The sequence below is a fragment of the Mixophyes fleayi genome, unplaced genomic scaffold, assembly GCF_038048845.1.
Source record: "Mixophyes fleayi isolate aMixFle1 unplaced genomic scaffold, aMixFle1.hap1 Scaffold_2101, whole genome shotgun sequence".
Classification (NCBI taxonomy): domain Eukaryota; kingdom Metazoa; phylum Chordata; class Amphibia; order Anura; family Limnodynastidae; genus Mixophyes; species Mixophyes fleayi.
This window is the reverse complement of record NW_027446304.1, coordinates 12,501-37,558: the sequence shown is the minus strand read 5'-3', so window position 1 is coordinate 37,558 and position 25,058 is coordinate 12,501. Positions and strand designations below refer to the sequence as shown.

The 25,058-nt window shown below is 42.5% G+C and overlaps 1 protein-coding gene across 1 annotated transcript in view; it reads right to left on the bottom strand.

Moving 5' to 3' along the window:
- LOC142121373 (GPI inositol-deacylase-like) overlaps positions 1-25,058 on the bottom strand; it is a 38,957-nt gene that overhangs the window by 2,887 nt on the left and 11,012 nt on the right. The window contains exon 5 of the mRNA XM_075194193.1: positions 10,698-10,736. Coding sequence (XP_075050294.1) covers positions 10,698-10,736 — 39 coding nt within the window. The remainder of the gene's footprint in view (positions 1-10,697; positions 10,737-25,058) is intronic.

Genomic DNA, 25,058 nt, shown 5'->3' with positions numbered 1-25,058 from the left:
GTCTATAGTTCTTTTTTAAATTGCATTAAAGCTAGTAGAAATATAGAATTTGACGGCAAATAAGAACTGCTTTGCCCCATCTTGTCTGCCCATTTTCTATTTATTAGCCTATGGTAACCTCAAACCCTACTTGCTTCTTTAATCTTTGTTAGGATATCAATGTGTCTATCCCAAGCATGTTTAAATTGCTCTACTGTATTAGTCTCTACCACCTCTGATTGAAGGCTATTACACTTTTCCACTGCCCTTTCTGTGAAGTAGTTTTTCCTCAAATTTTCTCTGAATCTTCTTCCCTGCAGTTTCAGTGCATTTCCTTGTGTTCTAATATTTCTCTTCCTTTAAGGAATGTTTCCCTCCTCTACCTTGTTAAAACCCTTGATATATTTGAAAGTTTCTATCATGTCCCCCCTTTCTCTTCCCTTTTAGTCTTTCCAAGTAAGTTTTGTGCTGTAGGCACCATTAGTAAGATGTGTATTTTCCTGTAGTGGGAATGAAAATATCGAAGTCATTATAAGTAAGATCAATTGGGTAATTAACGTAGAAATCATCATCAGCAGCAGCTATTTATATAGAGCCAGTAATTCCGCAGCACTGTACAGAGAACTCACTCACATCAGTCCCTGCCCCAATAGAGCTTACAGTCTAATTCCCTAATACACACACACAAACAGACAGACTAGGGTCAATTTTTGATAGCAGCCAATTAACCTACTAGTATGTTTTTGATTGTGGGAGGAAACCGGAGCGCCCGGAGGAAACACGAGGAGTACAAACAAACTCCACACAGATAAGGCCATGGTCGGGAACTAATGACCCCAGTGCTGAGAGACAGAAGTGCTAACCACTAAGCCACAATGATGTCCAACATGCTGCGGTAAATAGAAGAGGGCTGTGTGTATGCTAATGAGGTTTTAAGACAGCCTTTTATGACTTACACTACATATACAATTCGGTGGGACCTCTGGAAAAAAAATGACATATGCCTTGGCCTACACATCATAGGAATACAATTATACCTCCAGCCAAAGGAACACAAAAGTTCACACATATACATCTAAAATGACAATATTAGGAATACTATTGGAGATAATGGGCTAGATTTACTAAGCTGCGGGTTTGAAAAAGTGGAGATGTTGCCTATAGCAACCAATCAGATTCTAGCTGTCATTTTGTAGAATGTACTAAATAAATGAAAGCTAGAACCTGATTGGTTGCTATAGGCAACATGCCCACTTTTTCAAACCCACAGCTTAGTAAATCTAGCCCAATATGTTATTACCATATCTTCAATAAGGAGTTAGTATTTAATTTTGAACATGTGTTAGGGGCATATCACTGATTATACATACAAGTTGGGCTTTACTGCTAGTATGCTCTTTGGAACTTCAAAAGGGCTTTACATCTGCTAAGCCCTGTGAATTGGTCAAAAACATTAGCTCTCAAGTTGTGATGCAGCACTCCAGTCTAGCTAACTATACACACTGCCTATTGTCACCTAAGAGTCAAGACCAACACCTTCACATATAAAATCCAGCTTAGATGGAGCAGAGCAGGTGCAAAAGTTATATTATGGGGTGGGCGGGATAGAGGGGGAGCGATTCCCAAGCATTCATATTTTTATAGTTTTATTTTATTTACTCATGGTTACACATTAATCACAATTACACTATACATAAATTAAAAGACAAACACTACATACCTTTTCTACTAAACAAATGCTACCTCTTGGAAATATCTACTACATCACAGTATTTTGCATGGACAAAGATCAATATCTTTCAATATCTTGAAAGATCTTTGAACTCCGTTGGTTCCTATGATCTGATATCCTCTATTTAATGCATAATCCATCAATATTGTATATCATTGATCAAGGTAATGAAAAATGTTGAGTTGCAAGAAGGTAATAAAATAAAAAAAAAGATTATATTTATTATATATTGCACCCTTTAGGTGTGGGTGTGTGTGTGTGTGTGTGTGTGTGTGTGTGTGTTAGACACGTTTTTTCTATATATTTCGAACTGGCTCTAATATATCCTCCATACTACATAGGAAAGGTTTGATGTACCCCATGATGTATATATCATGAAACTTTGGTTTTCTGGTTTAGAGAATGAAGTGATAGTTCCAACCAAATAAAGTTAGTAAGATATCAATCTTTTCAGTACAACAACCAGTGATGTGATTTAAATGTTCCAATTGGTCAATCCGATCAAATAGAGATCGCTTTACAGTAGTCATTTTTTATATTTATAAAATTACATCACACGAAATTTCAAACTTCCTGTGGGGAGAACGAAATTACAGGATTATATTCCATACAGATAGGGATTTAAAAACATATATATATCCCTATAAGAACTATTTGTACTTACTGATTGGCCAGCCTGACTTGATGTAATAGAGATAGGGACTTTAATTAAATTCTAGTCTTGTAATGTGAATAAGATGACTGATCCTGCTGTTTCCTACCTTAGCTTAATCTAATCCTTTTAGCAGGGCCTGATTAAGGGTTCTGGCCGCCCTAGGCTAATACGGCCGCAGCGCCCTCCCCCCCCCCCCCCTCCTCCGAATATATAGGTGTATAGGAACACTCCTGAATATGAATGTTCAGGTGTATTCTCCAGCATTCAAATTTAGACAGATTGTGCCATTGTCTCTTACCTGTCCTTGCTCTTCTCTCTTGCAACTTTGTTATCCTCTCGTTGGCTTCTGGAAAGTTGGCGTCCTTTTTTGAAAATGCAAAAATGTATTATAATGCAAACCCTGAATGATTAGGCCCTTTAGTTAAAACAAAACACTCCATTATGGCCAGCTAAAAGTACCCCATTGGACAGGCATATATAAGCAATATCTGAATATTTGTTGTCAATCAAATACAAACCTCTACCAGCCCCATCTCACTAATATTTAGTATTCTAGTGATTGCTGAGACCACCCATGTGACCACCACACAATCATGAGATTCTGCCCCCCAAAGCTGCTCTATTTTTTAAAAAGCCCCTGCAGCCATTTTACTTACCACAACCCCCCCGCACAGCCATTTTCCTTAACCCCTGCTGAAGCCATTTTCTTTACCTCCCACCCTGCATCCACCCCCCTTGCAGCTATTTTCCTTACCTCCACTCTGCTAGCTAGCTATCCCCCCCGTCACATCAAAACTCCCCCAGTCACATATACCAGCCCCCTCCTCTGCCCTCCTTCATACATATCAACCTCTCTACCTCCCTATAGATTTTCATGGCAGCCCCCCCTCCCACCCTATAGATTTGTATGACAGTCCCCCTCTCCCTCCCTATACATATGGATTGACAGTCCCCCCTCTCCCTCCCTATAGATATGCAGGGTAGTCCCCCCCTCCCTATAGATATGCAGGGTAGTTCCCCCCCTCCCTATAGATATGCAGGGTAGTTCCCCCCCTCCCTATAGATATGCAGGGTAGTTCCCCCCCCCCTCCCTATAGATATGCAGGGCAGTTCCCCCTCCCTATAGATATGCAGGGCAGTTCTCCCCCTCCCTATAGATATGCAGGGCAGTTCCCCCCCCCCTCCCTATAGATATGCAGGGCAGTTCCCCCCCACCCTATAGATATGCAGGGCAGTTCCCCCCTTCACTTACCTGTAGTATTGCCAGCGTCGCTCCTCTCCTCAGATCAGCAGATAGGAAGTGAAGACGTCCTGCTTCCTGTCTGCTGCACAGCAACAGGCAGCCTGGCGATTGGCTGTGTGTTGCTAACCACTGACCACCAATGCTTTTGATCGTCGAGCCCTCCAACCCCCCGCGGCGATCCCCCCCCGTGGCGATCCCCAGCGGCGACCCCCCCCATCCCCCACCCCGAAAAAAAAAATGAATGAAAAAAAAAATACCCACAGTGCAGCGCCCCCCGGGACCCAGCGCCCCAGGCTGCAGCCTGGTCAGCCTAGTGGTTGATCAGGCCCTGCCTTTTAGTATAACTAGTGACGGGATTTTAACTTGTCAATTAGTTCATCGGTCTAAATAGTGATATCAATGTAACACTCACTTTATCCCCACTAAATGAAAAAGACATTACCATTGAATCTAAAGACATCATAAAACAGGTTAACCTATCTTTATGACTTTATCTAAAAGTAACTGCAGCTGTTCGTGTGATAATTAAAGTCACATGATCGGACTGGACAGAGATGGTGATATATGAAGATCTTTAACACCATAGTAACCATTGGCTCGATTTAAACTTACCGATTGGTTTATTCAGTCACATGATTAGACAGTGACTTACGAGCAGTTCCATCTACACTATCAAGGTTCATCCCCTTGTAACTATGGTAACCAATGACGAGATTCAAGCTCTGCGTTTGGGACAATTGAGTCACATGATCGAAGGTCATGTTATGTGAGCAGTTCTGCCTCGATTGATTCAAAGAGATCACATGATCGAATTTACTCTGTCATTATTGATTATAAGAAATCACACGATCGGTGTGTTGATAACTGAATAGGTAAATATTGAATTACTTCTTTCTCTTTTTGTGAACACATTATCAAGATCAAATCCATATATGTTTGTATATGAATTTTAAATGAGAATAATAATATATTAGTAACAATTACAGATCTCATTTATGCTTGGTGTTGATGAGTTCTATGACACTATAAAAATGAGACTGTTACCATCTTATATATATGCCTTGAAAAAGACCCCTGGAGGGTTGAAACGTGTTGGGGTGGATCCAAAGACTGTAGTTTTGGCTCTAAGGAGATCCAGAACTAAAAACTTTTATTACAACACGTAGACCATCGGTCCTTTCTGGTAGGCGGACAATATCTACTATTTAAGGATTTGTGAATGTTTTTTATAGATTTTATTGGTTTTTATTATGTCAATAAACTGGAGTGAAAGATAATGCACTATAGGATTTTTGTTTTCCCTTTTCTTTTCACACATTCCAACTTTATGAATAGGGATACTGAATGAGATCATCTTATATTCTATGGAAATACCTTGATGAACTGAACTTCATAGACATTCTGTTACTTTATATTACAACAAAAAGTATATATTGGACTGTATTTATTTCCTCATTGTGTACGCCTATAGGTGTGGTATATTGTTTATCTAAATATCTTGAAAGAGATGCCCGGCAGCGAAGTCAGCACATGCTTTTGTGTCTACTCTTCAGTACAATGAGGACATGGACCAGCATGAACAATTCCAAGAACTGCTATCCATTCACATGGCATCATGAAGGCAGGGACTGCACTAAGTTCCAAGTACCAAGGGGTTACTGCTGAACTGTAGACCAATGATTGAAAAAGTTTTGAACAAAAATGACGAATATCTCCTGGCGATAAACTAAGCCTGTTTCCTGGAAAGGTACAGATAATAAAATAGTGGTAATCACATGTCAAATATGTGAAAGCATCCATAGAAATCCAACCATTTAAAAAGCCTTGGAGCAAAAAAAAAAAAAAAAAAAGGGGTAATTTATGTGAATGAAAATCTAGAGCCACTTGGAAATTTAGTATAGTCAGACCACTGTTCCTCTTAACAGACCTATAAACCCTAACATTTTAATTTTTAAATATGAACCACATGGTTCTCCACAGAAAATTTTACCAGACGGATGGCATGAAGAAGTAGCCAAGTGGCAGCAGTTGTAATAGTTTGCAATAGTACTGAAACATTTTGGAGGTTATTGCCCACACCTGGTCAGACTGGTGGTCAGGGGTCTAACATACACTGTTGGCTGTAGTGCTCACATAGTGCCTGTTCTAATAGAATAAACCATTGTTTCTCCTATTATAATAGGACTCTGATGGGCTCGAAGTGCTGGGTGTCAAGTAAAAACAGCTGGGTGGAGCATCTGTGAAATAGGTAAAAAACATGGATCAGTGTTAACCTGACCTTTCACTGCAACTTTATTAAATATTAGAATATTACCTCCACACCCCATTACAGAGAGCTAAAACTCCTGTGACATCACTTGCCCTATCTTTGTATATGAATCAATTAATTCATAGAGTGCACAACAAGTCTGCAAACTTATCTGTCACTGTCTGGTAGTTTACTTAGAGAAGAAACCCCCTCCTAACATAGAAACCTGCTGCAGAGATAGAGAGAAAGAGAGACCAGTAAATTTATTTAGTCAAGTAAGAACCCTTCAGATAATTAGTAGTGTGACTAGATGGACCGCCTATGCCACCCTGTCTGTTGTTGTTGGTAACCGGCTGGGCTTACTATGCCACCGTTCTCTTTCTTTATCCCAATTGCGCCCTCACTGTATTCGGAGGGGCTTACAATGCTGCCACCACTAGACTCCTTACCGGCATCCAGAACCGCGTTTTTTCTGGTAACTGTTGCTGCTAGTGTACCCCTTGCTGGTGCACCTGGGCTGGGACCCCTGACATCTTCCTATAGATCAAGGTTGCTCTGGATGGATCCCCCCTGGCCTATCACACTGGCCAGAGCTGCTGGGTAGCGGGCAAAGCAGTGGTACCAGGAGCTGGGTCCAAACTTCAGAACAGACGGAAATAGATTAGAGTTGGGACTAATCTGTAAGTCACAGGAAATTTCAGCAGGATAAAAGTTGTCAAGCAGGTCTTGAAGCAAGTGATGTTTATTAGCTCAAGTGTCCTGACAAGGACAGTTCAAACTGGTTTAAGGTACCAGTGATCAGAAAGTCAGATGGAACAATAATGATACATTTAAATACAAACCAGTGCTGTTTTATACAGTTTTGGACACAGCCTAGCAGGGTGTAAGTCAACCCCCTGAACTCTTTGCTGGCCCCAAGAAGTTTGAGTTATTTTTAATATCAGGATGCAATTGGTTTCCCCAAAACATGGATTTAAATGCAAAGTTAACAAAATTTACTAATGTGCTATTTTGCAAAACCTTCTGTGTGCATTATTCGGACAAGATCTGAGATGCAGGATACAAGGAACACAGACAGAGGGGCAGCGCCCCCCCCCCCCCTTGATGTCTATACACCCTGAACTTGGCCACTGAGATGAAAAGTTCTAATTAACATGAAGGACTTTCTTTAGAAAAATTATACAAATCCAATCATGACATCCTCTCTCAGAAGTTACAAATCAATACCTCAGAAATTAATGCATTGCCTATACAGAAATATAACACAATATAATAAAATAAGTACATTTCTAATACACAATATCAAGAATTAGTACATTTGCAACAATATAAATTGGCACACTGTGCTGATAATTTAAATATATTATTGCGATAAGTTATTAGAAGTGATCCAGCCACAAGTAGATTTTATCCAGCGGAGTAATACACTACATTTGACATATATTAATGATCTAAAATTAGTGACTAAAAAAGTAAAACTATACATTTTACAAAATAAATGGCCAGGATTGTACTAAACAGCAATGCACAATACAACTATTAAGAGTAGGAGTTATTAATAGAGTAGGCAAATCACTTGGCTCAGAGGGAACATTTGCATAGACTCATCAGATAGTTTACTGGAGTAATACAAATACAGTCCCACACAAAAGAGGCTGGTTTACAAAATAAAAGAACTGGGTATAGGAAACAACATTTGTACTTGGGTTGAAAACTGGTTAGAGAAAAGGGAACAGAGAGTTGTGATAAATGGAACATTTTCTAATCGGTCAAAAGTTTTAAGTGGAGTACTGTCACTCACCAGACTGTGAGTGCTTCTTCCCGTGTGTTTAGGAACCGTGGCCGTCCACCATCCTGAGGGTCTGCGCATGTGCAGCCCTTTCAAACCTTCAGTACCTGTTCCTTTTAGTTAATTGGCTGATCAGGCAACACTCCCTATTTAAAGCACCTGTTGTCTATACCTCGTTGCCTGATCTTGGAGTCTCATTCCCCATGAGCCTCTGAAGGTGTTCCTGTGTTTCCTCGTGTATTCAGCTCAGCTGATTCCTGTGGTTTCCAGACCACTTCAACTCTCCTGTGGTTTCCAGACCACTTCAACTCTCCTGTGGTTTCTAGACCACTTCAACTCTCCTGTGTTTCATCGTGACTGTATTAGCTGATTCCTATCCGCTGCCTCCGTGCACTACAGTTATCTACTCACTTCAACTCTCCTGTGTTTCATCGTGACTGTATTAGCTGATTCCTATCTGCTGCCTCCGTGCACTACAGTTATCAGCTCACTTCAACTCTCCTGTGTTTCATCGAGACTGCACCAGCTGATTCCTATCCGCTGCCTCCGTGCTCAACAGTTCCAGCTCATCTCAACTCTCCCGTGTTTCTTCGTGACTGCACCTGCTGATTCCTATCCGCTACCTCCGTGTACCTGCAGTGTCCTGCTTGCCGCTACCCTTCAGTTCTACTCGTGTCTGCAGCCAGCTGATCCGCTCTCCGTGCTTCTACAGTGTTCCTGCCTGTGTCAACTCGCCTGTCTGCATTGGATCAACGCTCCGCTGCTGTCCTCTACTTGGATTCTGCTTCTACTCTTCAGTGATCTCCCGGTGACCAGTCCTATATGCTACGGCTTCCTGAGTATTGTTCCATCGTTGCTGGTCTACCTACCTGTGCGCTGCACCTACTTGTTTACCGCTTCCATTTCCCTGGGACTTCGCATCCTGCCGGCCTCCTGCCGCTCAGGTATATCTGCACTCCCTTCTGACAGCCTGCTCTTCTGAACCACGGTATGCATACTTATCATTGACTGTGCTCGTGTATTGCATACCTTGCTGGACTGAGTTGTTCTTCTCTGAAGTTGCCTATCCACTGAGACTAATGCCATCATTTGACTGTGTTACCTTTTAGTCTGGATAGTTCCTGAGACTTTGTATATTTGTGCAGTGCTGCTCTGTCATTACTACCTTGTGCATATCATCGTGGGATCAAGTTCAGTGTGCCCGTGTATACTCTGCATTACATTTATCTCCCCGTGCTCCTCCTCACATATATATTTCAGTGGTACAACTTGCTAGAGGCAGACCACTGATTCCTGTTTCAGTATCCTTCCATATAGCAGTGGTACAACTTTCTTATGCAGACCACTGACTTCCCGGATACCTTCACCTGGATTCCGTTTCCTCACCTAGACAGCGGTACAACTTGCTAAACGCAGACCGCTGACTTCCATCACCTCCTCGTTGCTTCTGGACATTCCTCCTCACCATAGCAGTGGTACAACTTGCTACCGCAGACCACTGACTACCCTCACGTTTCCTTTGTCCATTCAGTTCCTCGTGTACTACTACCTATATATTACCAGTGCTGCTAGTCATAGACTTTCCACGAGCATTCTCTACCATCTGTTGTCTCCTGTTCCGTGATCACCCCGCTACCAGAGTACCATATTACCATCTATACTGCTCTGGTAAGTCCATCACCTGGTGATCCCTGGGTAAGGACTCCTAGTGCCCGTGACAAGTACCTTAAGGTTCCATTCTGGGGTCACTCCTTTTTAATATATTTATTAATGACCATGGTGATTTAGGGAGCAAAGTTTCCATTGTTGCAGATGACACCAAACTTTGTAAGATAATAAAATCAGAACAAGATGTAGTTTCTCTGCAGAGGGATTTCAATAAACTGGGAGATTGAGCGGCTAAATGGAAGCTGAAGTTTAACATAGATAAATGTAAGGTTATGCATTTATGGATCAAAAACAAGCACACAATCTTTAAATTAAATGGGATAAATTTAGGGGAATCTATAATGGAAAAGGATTTGAGAGTGCTCATAGACAGTAGACTTAGCAATTGTGCTCAATGTCAAGCACAGTTGTAAGGGCCAATAAAATATTGGCATGCATAAAAAGGGGCAAAGATGCAAGGGAAGACAGTGTCATTTTGCCACTATATAAATCGTTGGTAAGACCACAGTTCTGGACACCACTATAAAAAAAATACATTTTGGAACAAGAAAGGGTTCAGAGAAGGGCAACAAAATTGATTAAGGGTATGGAGTCATTAAATTATGAGAAAAGGTTAGCTAATTTAGGCATGTTTACTTTAGAAAAGAGGCGTCTAAGAGAGGATATGATTACGATGTACAAATACATTAAGGGTCAATATAGAGAACTTTCATGGGAACATTTTACCACAAGGACTGTTCACATGACACACTGTCACCCCCTAAGGTTAGAAGAGCTTCATAATCAGCAAAGGAAGGTTCTTTACAGTAAGGGCAGTCAAGATATGGAATTCACTGCCAGGGAAGGTTGTGGTGGCAGATTCAATTGATATGTTTAACAATGGTTAGACAAATTTTCAGTTATAAAGGGTATCCTGGGTTATGACCGTTAATTAAAATGAAGAATAGTAGTGGATCCAGGGAGAAATAGGACTGTAATATTGGGTCAGGAGGGATTTTACCCGTTTGAAACAGATTGGCGGTTGCTTCATCTAGATCAATTTCAAATATAAGAGAGGGATCACAGGAGATCCATAATAGGTTGAACTTGATGGACTGGTGTCCTTTTTTCAACCTCATCAACTGTGTTACTATGTAAATACACACACACTGTTTTGCTCTAATGAAGCAAGAAACTTCTATGGTTGGGATGACACTCCAAAAATCAATTAAATAGAAGAAAAGCATTGGCTGCTCTCATTGGAAAATAATGAAAATTGTTTTGTTTTTTTACTATAAGCACATTTCACTGATTTATTGTTTTTTGGGAGTTGAAATAAATTAAGAAATTTTAACAACAGCATAAACAATACAATGCGAGGATAAAAGTCTAATTTTGACTCACCTGTCCAAGCATTTGTAGGAATGAAGTAGATATTGTCACCTAGTACACAAATAAATAAGACCACACATAAGCTTACATATATATGGAAGAACCCTATTTTACTTACATAAATAAAAGTAATATAGATAAATATTTTGACAGACAAGAAGTACAAAAAAATGATGTATGGGCACAAGCTCGTTAAAAGTATTAATCTTTTTGTTATCAGGAAAACACATCAGTTTGATTGTGAACACTTAATAGTTATACAAGAGAGGCTATGTGATAAGTGAAAACAGTGTCTAATTCTCCATCCATGTATCAGACACAATTGGGTAGGCATCAGATTCAATCAGGGAAAGGAGGCCTGATGCAATTGAGATGTTACTCTGAAATAATACATAATACACGTTAGCAATTAGTATAGTTAAGATATAACGGATGCCTCTATGATAACATTCTATTTCTAGATGCTAATAAGTTTGAAATAGCAAAACGGATCTGAATAAAAATTGGTATGCATAGAAATTGTGGAAAGTGTTTTTTCTGGGGATTTTTTCCTGGGAAATAACATTTTTGCTTTTTTAACTAGAGTGTGCTATAAACGTTACTAATATAATCTTTTATTTATGAAGAGCTGATATATTACACAGTGCTGTACATTGAGGAAATCATAACAGACAAAATAACATACAATGACTGAAATAATAGGTAAAGATGGCTATGAGATGGCTAAATGATTTTACAATCTAAGAGTTCTGGGGAACATATCTTAAATAAGTTATTGGAATGAAAATTGCAATGCTAGTGAGGAATGTGTTTGTGGTTACTGTAATGCAGCAGCATTAACAGCATCTAACAATAAAGAAAGCCTTGGTGACTGTGACGATTAAGTAGTATATCTAATGACTGATTCTTATTTTCTGTTGAATATATGTAGGACAACGTATATTGTATGTAACCTTTTAATGTAATCTCAACATGTGCTTTGCTAGATGACTTGAGTTTGAACTTATGCAAGTGTCTTTAAACTGTTGAAAACAGCCAGATCAGGGAGAGATAGGATCCTGGAGGATTTTGAAGCCCCAAAGTTGTAAACCATCTAGTCACTCAAGCAGAACGAGCAAAGGTGCAAAATCAGGTCCTGTGAACATTCCAGAGCTCAGGACATCCCTAGCTCACTCCGAAAGCCCTGTGACATTTGGGAGATCAATTTGTCCTTATTGACAGCTAAACTCCAAAGGTGGGGCTGAGAACTATGTGAGAAAAAAAGATTTAAAATCTTCTGCCTTAAACAATAATGTGTGCATTTTCATGAGGGGGTCTATCAAGAATGAAACGTACCATGTTTATCAATTTTTTCAATAACACACCAGGTTTTAACTAGTGTCGAAGTCAGCAAATTGGATAAAGTAATTTCAATTAAAATTGAGCAAACTTGGTTGTCTTTGTCTGAAAAGATGCGCACGGCACGCTATGGCGTGAAAGGGCACGCTGCGGCGTAAAAGGGCGTACACAGCTGCAACACGTGGCAGCATCAGTATTTAGCCTTTTACATACATTCACACAAACACGCATACTTGTAAAATAGTACACATTAATGGTAGTTGCAACACATAGTCATTTATGTCGAAATATAGTAGTATTTAAGTGTAATATTATAAGTTATATGCATATCAGTAAAACATATGGTACAGGTTAAAGGAATCATATCATGTGTGGTATCATAACAATCCCCTTAACATTTGCTACTGTCCGGTTCACTCTGCGAAGGAATAGCAGAGTGCATACGCAAGTTATGAATTATAAGGAGTTATGGACTATTATAACTAAGGAATCTTGGCGGGAAGATCGGAGCATACCACCTGGAGAGATGACCCCCTCCTTTGGATTCTTTAGGTTGAACTAGCCAATGATTGACAACCCCTTGGACCTTCCTGAAACCTGGACCAATAGAAGCAAGCTATACCATCTGCATTGTTTTACTGTATTTCTGTGTGCATATAAGCAGCAGCTCCTCATCTAGTGTTCAGACATCTTGTCCCCAGACTTCAGGACTGAATGACTGTACACTGGACCCAGAGCGCCTGCGATAAGTAACGGCTGTACTTATTATAATTTTGCTTGAATATTTCCTGCTACTTTTTGAGAATAAATCTTTGTGCGTTGGAAACACAAATCGAGATTCGACAATCGTTATTGGTTAGCGACAATACGCACATAACAATTTGGGGGCTCGTGAGTTTTGGAGGTTTCGTTGCCGGACGATAAGCAAGACCAACGGATTTCGGTTCCGCAACAAAGGGTGGAGACGCGTCATATACGGGTAACAACGCAATGTGTTCAAAACCTAAATTTTACTCTGTGTTGTGAAACCGAATGTCCGTTTTGCATTGTCTAGGGCACGCTAACTAGAACCTAGGGACAAAAGAGAAAACTGTTTCTTTTTACTGTCATTGTGCGTTTTAACTGTATTGCATTGCTTAGCGTATGTGTATTTCCTGCTGTGCGTACACGGACTTCCGGTAGATTTTCCACGTGGTTAAACAATCGTTTTGATAGTTATATATGTGTATAGTATAATTACTTGTGAAAGCCTCTGAGACATTATTACTATTGTTGGTAACTTTTGATTTTCTGCGCAGAAAAGGTGTATAGTGTGTGATTTTGTAACGTAGATACACTGTTTTATTGTGGATTGTGCTCAGTTGCTGTCTGACGAGGCAGGTTGCCCAACTGAAGGCCGGTATACAGGGCAGGTATACCGAGTGCGAAAACCGGGTTTTCGCGATTCGCCACCAATAGATCGCAAGGTTTACTGATAATTAGTAAGTAGGCGGTGCGATCTAACCTCACGGTAAACACAACCGCGAGGGTAAAATTGGAAGTGCGTGGAGGAATTATATTGGAAAGGCTGGTTGATTGTATCGACTTGGTGATACCAGTTATAATAAACTCAACAGAAATTTGAGCTAGCCGGGCTATCGAGAAACTATTTCTGTGTTAGGGATTCTTGTTCGGAACAAGAGTAAGCGAGTGGACGCGGCTATTTGGAAATACGTCCACCGGGGCATTAGAGATCTCTAGCGGTGATTGTAGCAACAGGGTTGAAATTGTTGGGTGGAAAGAACAGAGCATTGCGGTGTGTCTGTGTTCCACATAAAAGGGTATTGTTGGCCGGAAAGAACAGAGCAATGCGGTGTGTCTGTGTTTAGTGTAGAAGGTATTGTTCAACATGGGTGCTAAGCATACGCTAGAGATGGCCAGTGTACTGCCTAAGGAAGGGCCTATTGGTTCAGCGAGGTTTCTCATGTGTAAGAAATATGGTGCATACGCAACTGTGTATTGTGACACGTGGGTCAAGATGACCAAAGATTGTGATAGGCCTTTCCCAACAATAGGGCGTTTTAATGCAGAGGTACTAAATACTGAAAAAGATAAAGTATGGTTGATTAAGTCTACGAAAGTGAGGAATAAACATAATGATTGTTTAAAAGTTGAGGCAAATGGAAGGTAACACGTGTGTTACGATACTTACCTTTCCACGCTCCCCCACCGCTCCGTCGGACCCGGAAGCCGCACTTCCGGGTTCAGCATCACGTGACCGCTACCTAGGGCGGTCACATGATCACCCAGGGCGGGGAATTCAAATGGGACTCTGCATAAAAACCTAGCTCTGACACTTGGAAAGTGTCAGAGCAACTTACCAGTTCCTGGCTCCTGATTCCTGTGTCCTTCCTTGTTCCTGCTTCGTGTGTATTGACTCCCAGTGTACGGACCCGGCTTGTTCACTCTTCTGGATTCCGTTGTCCTCTGTGTACCGACCCGGCTAGCTGACCTCGCTTCTGTTCTTGTGACCCGTGTACCGACCCGGTTTGATTGACTCCGAGACCGCTTCCTGATTCTGTCTGCGTTGCCTGCCTGTGTACCGACCCGGCCTGTCCGACTACTCTCATCTCGCTCCTGCTCCGCTGTACTACACCTTGGGGCAAACCTAAGGACCGCGACCTGCGACTCCTGGCAGCAAAGCCCATCCCGCCTTGCGGCGGTTCTTGGTGAATACCGAGGAGATCGTTAGACTCCGCCCCTTAGGTAAGCCAGCGTTAATCAAGGTTAGTAGTGAACCCAGTAAATCCGTTACAACGTGGCAGAGCAGTGAATGCACAGCGGAAGTAGGCGTGGCGAAAAGCGCGCGCACGGCGGAAGTAGCCGTTGAGAAGCGTGGCGAACTCAGCGCAAGCGTGCCCCCGCCACCTTATGTGGCGGGAGGGGTAAGTACAGCCGTTATTAAAACTGAAAAAAGAGAAATTTTTAAGTTATATCCTGTCTTAAGCCAGTTTAAAACCAGTGTATCAGAAGATGAAGATGAACCCACTGTGATTTCAGCCATTGCTCATGCTGTTAATATGCTAGAGGTTCAGCATAAGTATGGGAAAGGAGCAATGGCTGAGATAGGTGAGAGTAGTGTGATCACTAGGAGTGATAGCAGTCTAAATATTGAAACAGCAAATCTTGTAGTGACTTCTGAAGACAGTGAACCAGTGGGTCCGCACAATATCAGTTCCCAATGGGAAGGCGGATAAGGATGGTGTAGTCCCTTTAAAGAATGTTACAATGCATTGTCCCTTGACTAGATCAGAATTACGTTCCATTATGACTGAATTACCAGATCCTAGAAAAGAGTTGGCTAAGTGTCAGAAAATTGTTAAAGACTTAGGAAATGCACACGAACCAACCAATAAGGATTGGCGTGTAGTGTTGAGGGCGTGTCTTCCTCCCAATAATGACATACAAAAATTTATTAAAGATTGTTTGTTGGACGAAGATGACACCTTGACTGATGAGATTAACCAAGTAAATATAGAACAAATTGTCAAACATTTAGCCATCTATTTTCCAGTAGTGGTAAAATGGAGTAAGATTTTCACCATAAAACAAAAGGATAGTGAAACAGCCTCAGATTACTTTGCTAGAGCTATAGCAGCGATAACACGGTTCACTGGGATATCCAACATAGGTGAGGACCCACATCACAGAGAGGTAGCTGTAGGAGTATTAATGGATGGCCTCAGAGAAAGTTTAAAGACAAGAGTACAGACCACATTACCTAAATGGAGAGGCATCACAGTAGATTCTCTTAGGGAGTCTGCTGTGGAGCATGACAAAAATCTCTTTAGAAAAAAGAAAGAGAAAAGCGATAGGTTAATGACGGTAAGTATACAGGCTTTAGAGGGAGTGCATACATGACCACCAGCATACAACCCACATAATAAGAAATATAGAATAATCAGGTGTTTTAAGTGTAACGAAGAAGGCCATTTCGCAAGAGATTGTAAAAAAGAAAGACAGTATACACATACGGGTGGGTCACGTAGATATCCTCCAAAGGGGAGTTTTCATAGATTAGAAGACTCATATCTACCCGCGCATATTATAGCAGCAAATGCTGCGCGGGAAAACGATAGTCAGCGCTAGGGGTCAGGTCATATCTGTAGTCTACAGCCAGTGAGGTTAACTGAGAGTCAGATAGAAGAACCAACAATGATAGTTGACATAGCTGGTAGGAAACAAACTTTTCTTGTAGATACAGGGGCGGCCAGATCTGTGATAACCTCTCCTTTCAATCTACAGGTGACCAGTAAAACTATTCCAGCTATGGGGGTAACGGGAAGAGTGTTACATTATCCTCTAACTAAACCCGCTGAAGTTACGATCGGGCCCCTGCATACGAAACATTCGTTTCTTTTGGCTGCAGCGGCTCCTACTAACTTGCTAGGGAGAGACTTGTTATGTAAAATGGGATGTGTCATATACTGTACATCAGACGGTGTGTTCTTAGATATACCCGAGAGAGTCGCACATGAGGTACAGGATATATTGGACACCCCTCAAATGTTACACTATCCATTTATAGAACAAAGTCCATCTCAAGTAAAGGGGATGTTGCTGGAAATACCAGGTTCACTATGGACCAGAGATGGACAGGACACTGGACTGATGGCAAATGTAGCACCTGTCATGGTCAATCTAAAAAGTGGTAGGATAGCTCCAAAAATCCCACAGTATCCATTAAAACCAGAGGTGGAACTAGGGGTATATCCTGTTATTGAGAGGCTGTTACAACAAGGGATTTTAATTCGTACAGCCAGTACAGCAAATAGTCCCATCCTGTGAAGAAGAGTGGGGAGAGGGGCTATAGATTAGTCCAGGACTTAAGGGGAATTAATAAAGTTGTTGAGAGCCAATTCCCCGTAGTGCCGAATCCAGCTGTCATCCTCACACAGATTCCACCGTCTGCTAGTCACTTTACTGTCATTGATCTATGTTCTGCTTTCTTCTCAGTCCCTCTTCACCCTGACTGCCAATACCTTTTTGCATTCTCCTACCGGGGAGTGCAATACACATGGACCAGACTTCCCCAGGGGTTCATTGACAGCCCCAGTATTTTCTCCCAAGCCTTACATGACTGTTTGCAATCCTTTCAACCCCACAATGGGTCTGTTCTAATTCAATATGTGGACGATTTGTTGCTGTGCTCTGATTCTTTAATGTCATGTTTACATGACACTAAATTGTTGTTGCTTCATCTTTCACAAACAGGGCACAAGGTGGCAAAGGACAAATTACAGCCATGTCAGACTAAGGTCAAATACTTAGGACACTGCCTCACTAAGGGGCTAAGACACCTGACAACCGACAGGATTGAGGCTATACAACACATGACTCTGCCGCAGAGCCAGAAGCAGATTCATACCTTCCTGGGGATGTGTGGATACTGTAGATCCTGGATCCCAGGTTTTTCTATTCTGGCATTACCATTGCAGAAGCTAGTCTCTTCCTCAAAACCAGAACATGTTGTACACACAGAAGAGTCAGAGCAAGCATTCTTTAACCTTAAAGATAGTCTGACTAGAGCACCTGCATTGGGAATACCTGATTACGAAAAGCCTTTTGAGATATACTGTACGGAAGCTGATGGTTGTGCAGCAGGTGTCCTCGCACAGAAACATGGTGACGCTAGCAGACCGGTAGCATACTACAGTGCACAATTAGACAATGTGGCAAGATCACTCCCAACATGTCTCAGAAGTGTAGCAGCAACGGCCCTTCTAGTAAGAGCGAAGATGTAGTATTAGGTCATAATTCAATCATCTATACACCCCATGCTGTATCAGCTCTGTTAAACTCAGCCCAAACCAGACATGTTTCTTCAGCTAGATTCACAAAATGGGAACTAGCTCTGATGGCACCCTCAAACATCACCATCAAACGATGTAACACCTTAAATCCAGCTACATATCTTCCGTATGTGTCTCAAGAGACACAAAGGGTGGGAGGTAAGGAGACCCTGGTTGATGATGAGTTAGGCAAGAATACTGACACGCATGACTGTATGGAACACCTGAATCAGACCTTTACTGCAAGGCCCGACATACGTGACACCCCCTTAGAAAATGTAGATTTTACGATTTATACAGACGGAAGTTGCCATAGACAGACAGAGACAGGAGAGCTATGTACTGGTTACGCTGTTGTAGACGATCAGGATGTGGTATAAGCTGAACCCCTTGGTCCACCTGTCTCAGCCCAAGTGGCGGAACTAGTAGCACTAAGGAGAGCGTGTGAATTGGCAGAGGGTAAATCAGCCAATATATATACTGACTCTAGGTACGCCTTCGGGGTAGTGCACGATTTTGGGGCCCTTTGGCGTCTTAGAAACTTTACGACAGCAGCAGGTACACCAGTAGCACATTCACAACACATAAAAGGACTTCTGACAGCGATACAGTTACTCAGAACAATAGCCGTCATAAAGTGCAAAGCCCATACCTTTGAAGAAGACCCAGTGTCACTGGGCAACAACAGGGCAGACGAAGCTGCTAAATGGGCAGCAGGGCAACCTATGACTGTATCGACCGAGACTATGATGGTTTTTCAGACATTAGACATGCAGAAATTATTTGAAATGCAAAATTTGTGTTCCCTGCAGGAAAAGGCGGTCTGGAAGGCGAAGGGATGTGGTCAAGAGTCCTCAGGACTCTGGAGGGATGGACAAGGTAAGCCTGTAGCTCCCCGAACATACTATCCAAGCCTGGCTGAAGCAGCACACGGCCTGACTCACCTGGGTAAAGAAGGTATGCGCAAACTGGTGAGAGCATACTGGTGTGCTCCCGGATTTTCCTCTCAAGCTGGTAAGAAAGCAATGTCATGTCTTACTTGTTTGAGGAAAAATGTTGGGAAAACTATTCCAAATGAGCCATCCCACATCCCTCCTACAGACGGACCTTTTCAGGTAATACAAATTGACTATATCCAATTACCACCGTGCAGGAATCTAAAGTATGTGTTAGTGTGTATGGATGTGTTTTCCGGTTGGGTAGAAGCATATCCGGCAGCCACTAATACTGCTGTGTTCACTGCAAAGAAAATTGTACAAGACTTTGTGTGTAGGTTCGGTATCCCTAGAATCATTGAAAGTGATAGGGGTACCCATTTTACTGGTGATATCTTCCAAAATATGTGTAAACTCATGGGAATCAGTAGCAGACTTCACACCCCTTACCGACCACAAGCCAGTGGTAAGGTGGAGAGAGTAAACGGTACTATAAAGAACAAGCTTGGTAAGATAATGGCTGAAACTGGGTTGGCCTGGCCTGAGGCTTTGCCGTTGGTCCTCCATAGCATTCGAACCACTCCTAGACCTCCCCTTAATCTGTCCCCCTTTGAGATACTGTTCGGACGACAACCTCATTTGATCGTGAGTCCACAAGACGACTTAAAGTGTAATAATGAAGTGACTGTACAATATCTTAAAGGAATGAGTAGACAGCTGAAACAACAACAACAAAAACTAAAAATGCTGTCACCTGGTATGCCAGAGACGAACTGTCATGATGTTGAACCTGGAGACTATGTTATGATCCGCAATTTCTTACGTTCAGGTTGTTTAACAGACCGTTGGGAAGGCCCGTACCAAGTGCTGCTGACCAGTACTACATCACTGAAGGTTGCAGAGAGAGACACTTGGGTCCATTCCACCCACTGCAGGAGAGTCCATAATCCGGAGAAAGTGCAAGACAAAACTCAGACCGACGACATAGAACTGTCACTTGTGAGCCTGTTCCGGGAGACCTAAAGCCTGCAGTTGAGGCACCTGAACCAGAGACGTTGCCTCAGAACTATCTTTCCAGCGATGGAGTGGCGGTTTTTGTTTTTCTTTTGTTCCAGGATTTTCCTTGTTTTTACTCTTTCTAGGACATTCTATTTTTGTGAAGAAAGATGGAGGACGGAGGAGGGTTTTGGGAGTGATGCGGGTGAGATGGAGGCAGAGGAAAAGTTATTAGGATACTCAGAGCAGCCCATTATCAAGCTTGGTCCGGGGGTTTTGAAAAGGTCTGCTAGCTCAGGAACTCGGAGGCAGTGTGAGGGGCTATTGTCTGATGAGTATTGTATCTGCAAGTTCTGCGACTCCCTCATTGAAGAGAGATGCATCCAGCGATGTCAGTCCACCGGTAATCTGAATGTGGGCGGGCATCCTTTGGAGGATTATCACTCCCTGGTGGGTAAGGTGCTAAACCAAACCGAGTGCTGGGTGTGATCTCACGTGCCGCAGGGGCAGCATAACATAGGACTAGTGCCATTCCCATTAAACATCTCCGAAGTACTCGAATTGAGGGGTGGGAGGCCCATAGAGGGGAGGTACAATAACCCTAGGTCCCCTAGTCTAACGCTTCGACAATACTCTGTAGACAGATCTTTGCTGTGCCTGAATATCTCTCATGCAAAACGTCTGGAGAATTGGGAAGCTGACCCATCAGATCAGACAATGGCTCGCCACACTCAATTTAGGGGGAGACTCACAAGGTCACCAATAGGCAGGAATGTTAATGGAAGTCACAAATTAGGGCGTATAACCAAACATAAGAAAGTATCTATTGGAAAAGTCTCTATAGATAATTGTAAGAATGTCATCCATGCGGATACATGTCTTGAGCAAATAAAGACACTGGGCATGGTTAGTTTTATCAAAACTCTGTGTGATATAATTAATGGGCATACTGTTCCTTATGTTCTCCCTGATGATGTGTATTTTGTTTGTGGAAGGAAAGCTTATTCCTGGGTGACTCAGAGTTCCAAGGGCTTGTGTTTCTTAGCTAAACTGGTTCCTGAAATCATGACTATTACTCATGAAGAAATGGTTGGTATTCACAAGACTACATCACCACCATACATACACACACAGTATGAACACCGTGGCAAGAGAAATATGATTCCTGGTGAGGAACCCATAGCTACAAAACTGATTAGTGAGACCACTGGTTTTCAAGTTATGGTTGCTCTAGATCTCACCATGACCGCTCGGGGAACGTTAAACTTTAAATATATCCAAGACCTAGCTAAATTAATAGACAATATCACCGAGATGTATGATGACACTTTCAGGTATACTGGAAGGGAGTTACAAGCGTACAAGAAGGAGTTGGTGCAACATAGACTGGTACTAAATTATCTCACCTCTATTACTGGTGGGTACTGTGTAACACTGGCCGCCCAGTTCGGTGTCAAATGTTGCACGTACATCACCAATAATACAGATGACCCTAAGGAGGTTATAGACCGGAAGATGAAAGAAATTCTGCAACTGAAATGGGAATTTTGAAGGAACCATAATTCTTCGTTATATGAGGTCGGGGAAAAGGTGGCAGGTTCTCGTGGTTGAACCCTGTGAAATGGTTTTCCGGTCTGGGGAAGTGGGTACAGGAAATGGTTGCTAGTGTAGGTAAGCTCCTTCTCCTTATACTGGGTGTCATCTTAGCGATTGGTTTATGTGTCAAATGTGTTCCTACTGTGTTGAAGTGTGGAAAATGGTCTCCTAGAAGAAACACTGAGATTGAAACTGAAAGGGTGGTACCAGATACCGAGATCATGGTCTGTGAAGAAGTGTTGTATAACCCTGAACTTGAAACGGTGATTGGGTGATAGTTTATTACACTATCAAAGGGTGGAGCTGTCGAAGTCAGCAAATTGGATAAAGTCATTTCAATTAAAATCGAGCAAACTTGGTTGTCTTTGTCTGAAAAGATGTGTACGGCACGCTACGACGTAAAAGGGCGTACGCAGCTGCAACACGTGGCAGCAACAGTATTTAGCCTTTTACATACATTTGCACAAACACGCATACTTGTAAAATAGTACACATTAATGGTAGTTGCAACACATAGTCATTTATGTCGAAATATAGTAGTATTTAAGTGTAATATTATAAGGTATATCAGTAAAACATATGGTACAGGTTGAAGGAATCATATCATGTGTGGTATCATAACAATCCCCTTAACATTTGTTACTGTCCGGTTCACTCTGCGAAGGAATCGCAGAGTGCATACGCAAGTTATGAATGATAAGGAGTTATGGACTATTAAGACTAAGGAATCTTGGCGGGAAGATCGGAGCATACCCCCTGGAGAGATGACCCCCTCCTTTGGATTCTTTAGGTTGAACTAGCCAATGATTGACAACCCCTTGGACCTTCCTGAAACCTGGACCAATAGAAGCAAGCTATACCATCTGCATTGTTTTACCGTATTTCTGTGTGCATATAAGCAGCAGCTCCTCATCTAGTGTTCAGACATCTGGTCCCCAGACTTCAGGATTGAATGACTGTACACTGGATCAAGAGCGCCTGCGATAAGTAACGGCTGTACTTATTATAATTTCGCTTGAATATTTCCTGCTACTTTTTGAGAATAAATCTTTGTGCGTTGGAAACACAAATCGAGATTCGACAATCATTATTGGTTAGCGACAATATGCACATAACACTAGTAAGTAGTAACTCTGATTTTATTTCCTATTTTATTTTCTGAAACCTATTTGTACAACATATTGTATGTTTTGTTCTTAATTTTTGTAACTAAGTCTTGGAAGGATTTTTCAGATTAAATTAATCTAGTGCAGTGGTCAGGGAACAGGGGTAAATTACCCCAAATGGGGTAAAAATTAAATTCATGGGGGTAATGCTGCCGATTCACATGTTGTCAGTTAGATTGTAGACCCCTTTAAATGTGAAATTGCTGTTGTACCAGAAGAGCCTCAAGGGTTGGCAGAGGCAATAATGAAGCACATATTGCATTTGAAAACAAAGCAGATCTGTCATATTTTTGGATGTCAACAGCTGCAAAGGCATTCAAAATTGCACATGAGGAGGCAGCTGCAAAAGCATTCAAAATTGCACAAGAGGAGGCAAACGGTTGCTGCCTTTTGCAAAAACCTACCTTTGCGAACAAGGATTTTCCACTCTAACGAACATAAAAACAAAGCCGAGAAATCCCCAATATTGATGCTCTCGTATCAAACATGAAGCAACATCATTTCTCCAAAACATGAAGTTTTGAAGTTGAAGCTTTCAAAATTTTTTTGAATAGATTCAATAAAATTTGGAATTCCAATAATTAATAATATATGATTTCCTTCCTTTCAAATCAAGGGGGTAACGTTGGCGTATCTAAATATATTTGGGGGTAAAAGGTAAAAAAGTTCCCTGACCCCTGATCTAGTGTGTTCTCCGTGATTCTTGTGTATATGATTTAAGTGTGAAACATTAATAAGTGGTTCTGGTGAACGTAAGGACACCATAATAAATCACCAGTGTGGACAGGGCCTGATTAAGGGTTCTGGCCGCCCTAGGCTAATATGGCCGCAGCGCCCCCCCCTCCGAATATATAGGTGTATAGGAACACTCCTGAATATGAATGTTCAGGTGTATTCTCCAGCATTCAAATTTAGACAGATTGTGCCATTGTCTCTTACCTGTTCTTGCTCTTCTCTCTTGCAACTTTGTTATCCTCTCGCTGGCTTCTGGAAAGTTGGCGTCCTGTTTTGAAAATGCAAAAATGTATTATAATGCAAACCCTGAATGATTAGGCCCTTTAGTTAAAACAAAACACTCCATTATGGCCAGCTAAAAGTACCCCATTGGACAGGCATATATTAGCAATATCTGAATATTTGTTGTCAATCAAATACAAACCTCTACCAGCCCCATCTCACTAATATTTAGTATTCTAGTGATTGCTGAGACCACCCATGTGACCACCACACAATCATGAGATTCTGCCCCCCAAAGCTGCTCTATTTTTTACATACCCCCTGCAGCCATTTTCCTTAACCACAACCCCCCCACAGCCATTTTCCTTAACCCCTGCTGCAGCCATTTTCTTTACCTCCCACCCTGCATCCATCCCCCTTGCAGCTATTTTCCTTACCTCCACTCTGCTAGCTAGCTATCCCCCCCCGTCACATCAAAACTCCCCCAGTCACATATATCAGCCCCCCTCCTCTGCCCTCCTTCATACATATCAACCTCTCTCCCTCCCTATAGATTTTCATGGCAGCCCCCCCCCCCCCTCCCACCCTATAGATTTGTATGACAGTCCCCCTCTCCCTCCCTATACATATGCATGACAGTCCCCCCTCTCCCTCCCTATAGATATGCAGGGTAGTCCCCCCCCTCCCTATAGATATGCAGGGTAGTTCCCCCCCTCTCTATAGATATGCAGGGTAGTTCCCCCCCTCCCTATAGATATGCAGGGTAGTTCCCCCCCCCCTTCCTATAGATATGCAGGGCAGTTACCCCTCCCTATAGATATGCAGGGCAGTTCCCCCCCCCTCCTTATAGATATGCAGGGCAGTTCCCCCCCTCCTTATAGATATGCAGGGCAGTTCCCCCCATAGATATGCAGGGCAGTTCCCCCCCCTCCCTATAGATATGCAGGGCAGTTCCCCCCCTCCCTATAGATATGCAGGGCAGTTCCCCCCCCCTCCCTATAGATATGCAGGGCAGTTCCCCCCCTCCCTATAGATATGCAGGGCAGTTCCCCCCCTCCCTACAGATATGCAGGGCAGTTCCCCCCCCCCTCCCTATAGATATGCAGGGCAGTTCCCCCCCCCTCCCTATAGATATGCAGGACAGTTCCCCCCCCCCCTCCCTATAGATATGCAGGACAGTTCCCCCCCCCTCCCTATAGATATGCAGGGCAGTTCCCCCCCCCCCCCCTCCCTATAGATATGCAGGGCAGTTCCCCCTTCAATTACCTGTAGTTGTGCCAGCGTCGCTCCTCTCCTCAGATCAGCAGACGTCCTGCTTCCTGTCTGCTGCACAGCAACAGGCAGCCTGGCGATTGGCTGTGTGTTGCTAACCACTGACCACCATTGCTTTTGATTGTCGAGCCCTCCACCCCCCAGCGGCGACCCCCCCCTCCCCCACCCCGAAAAAAAAAATGAATAAAGGGAAAAAAAAAATATAAAAAAAAATTATTATTTTTTTAAAAAATACCCACAGGGCAGCGCCCCCCGGGACCCAGCGCCCCAGGCTGCAGCCTG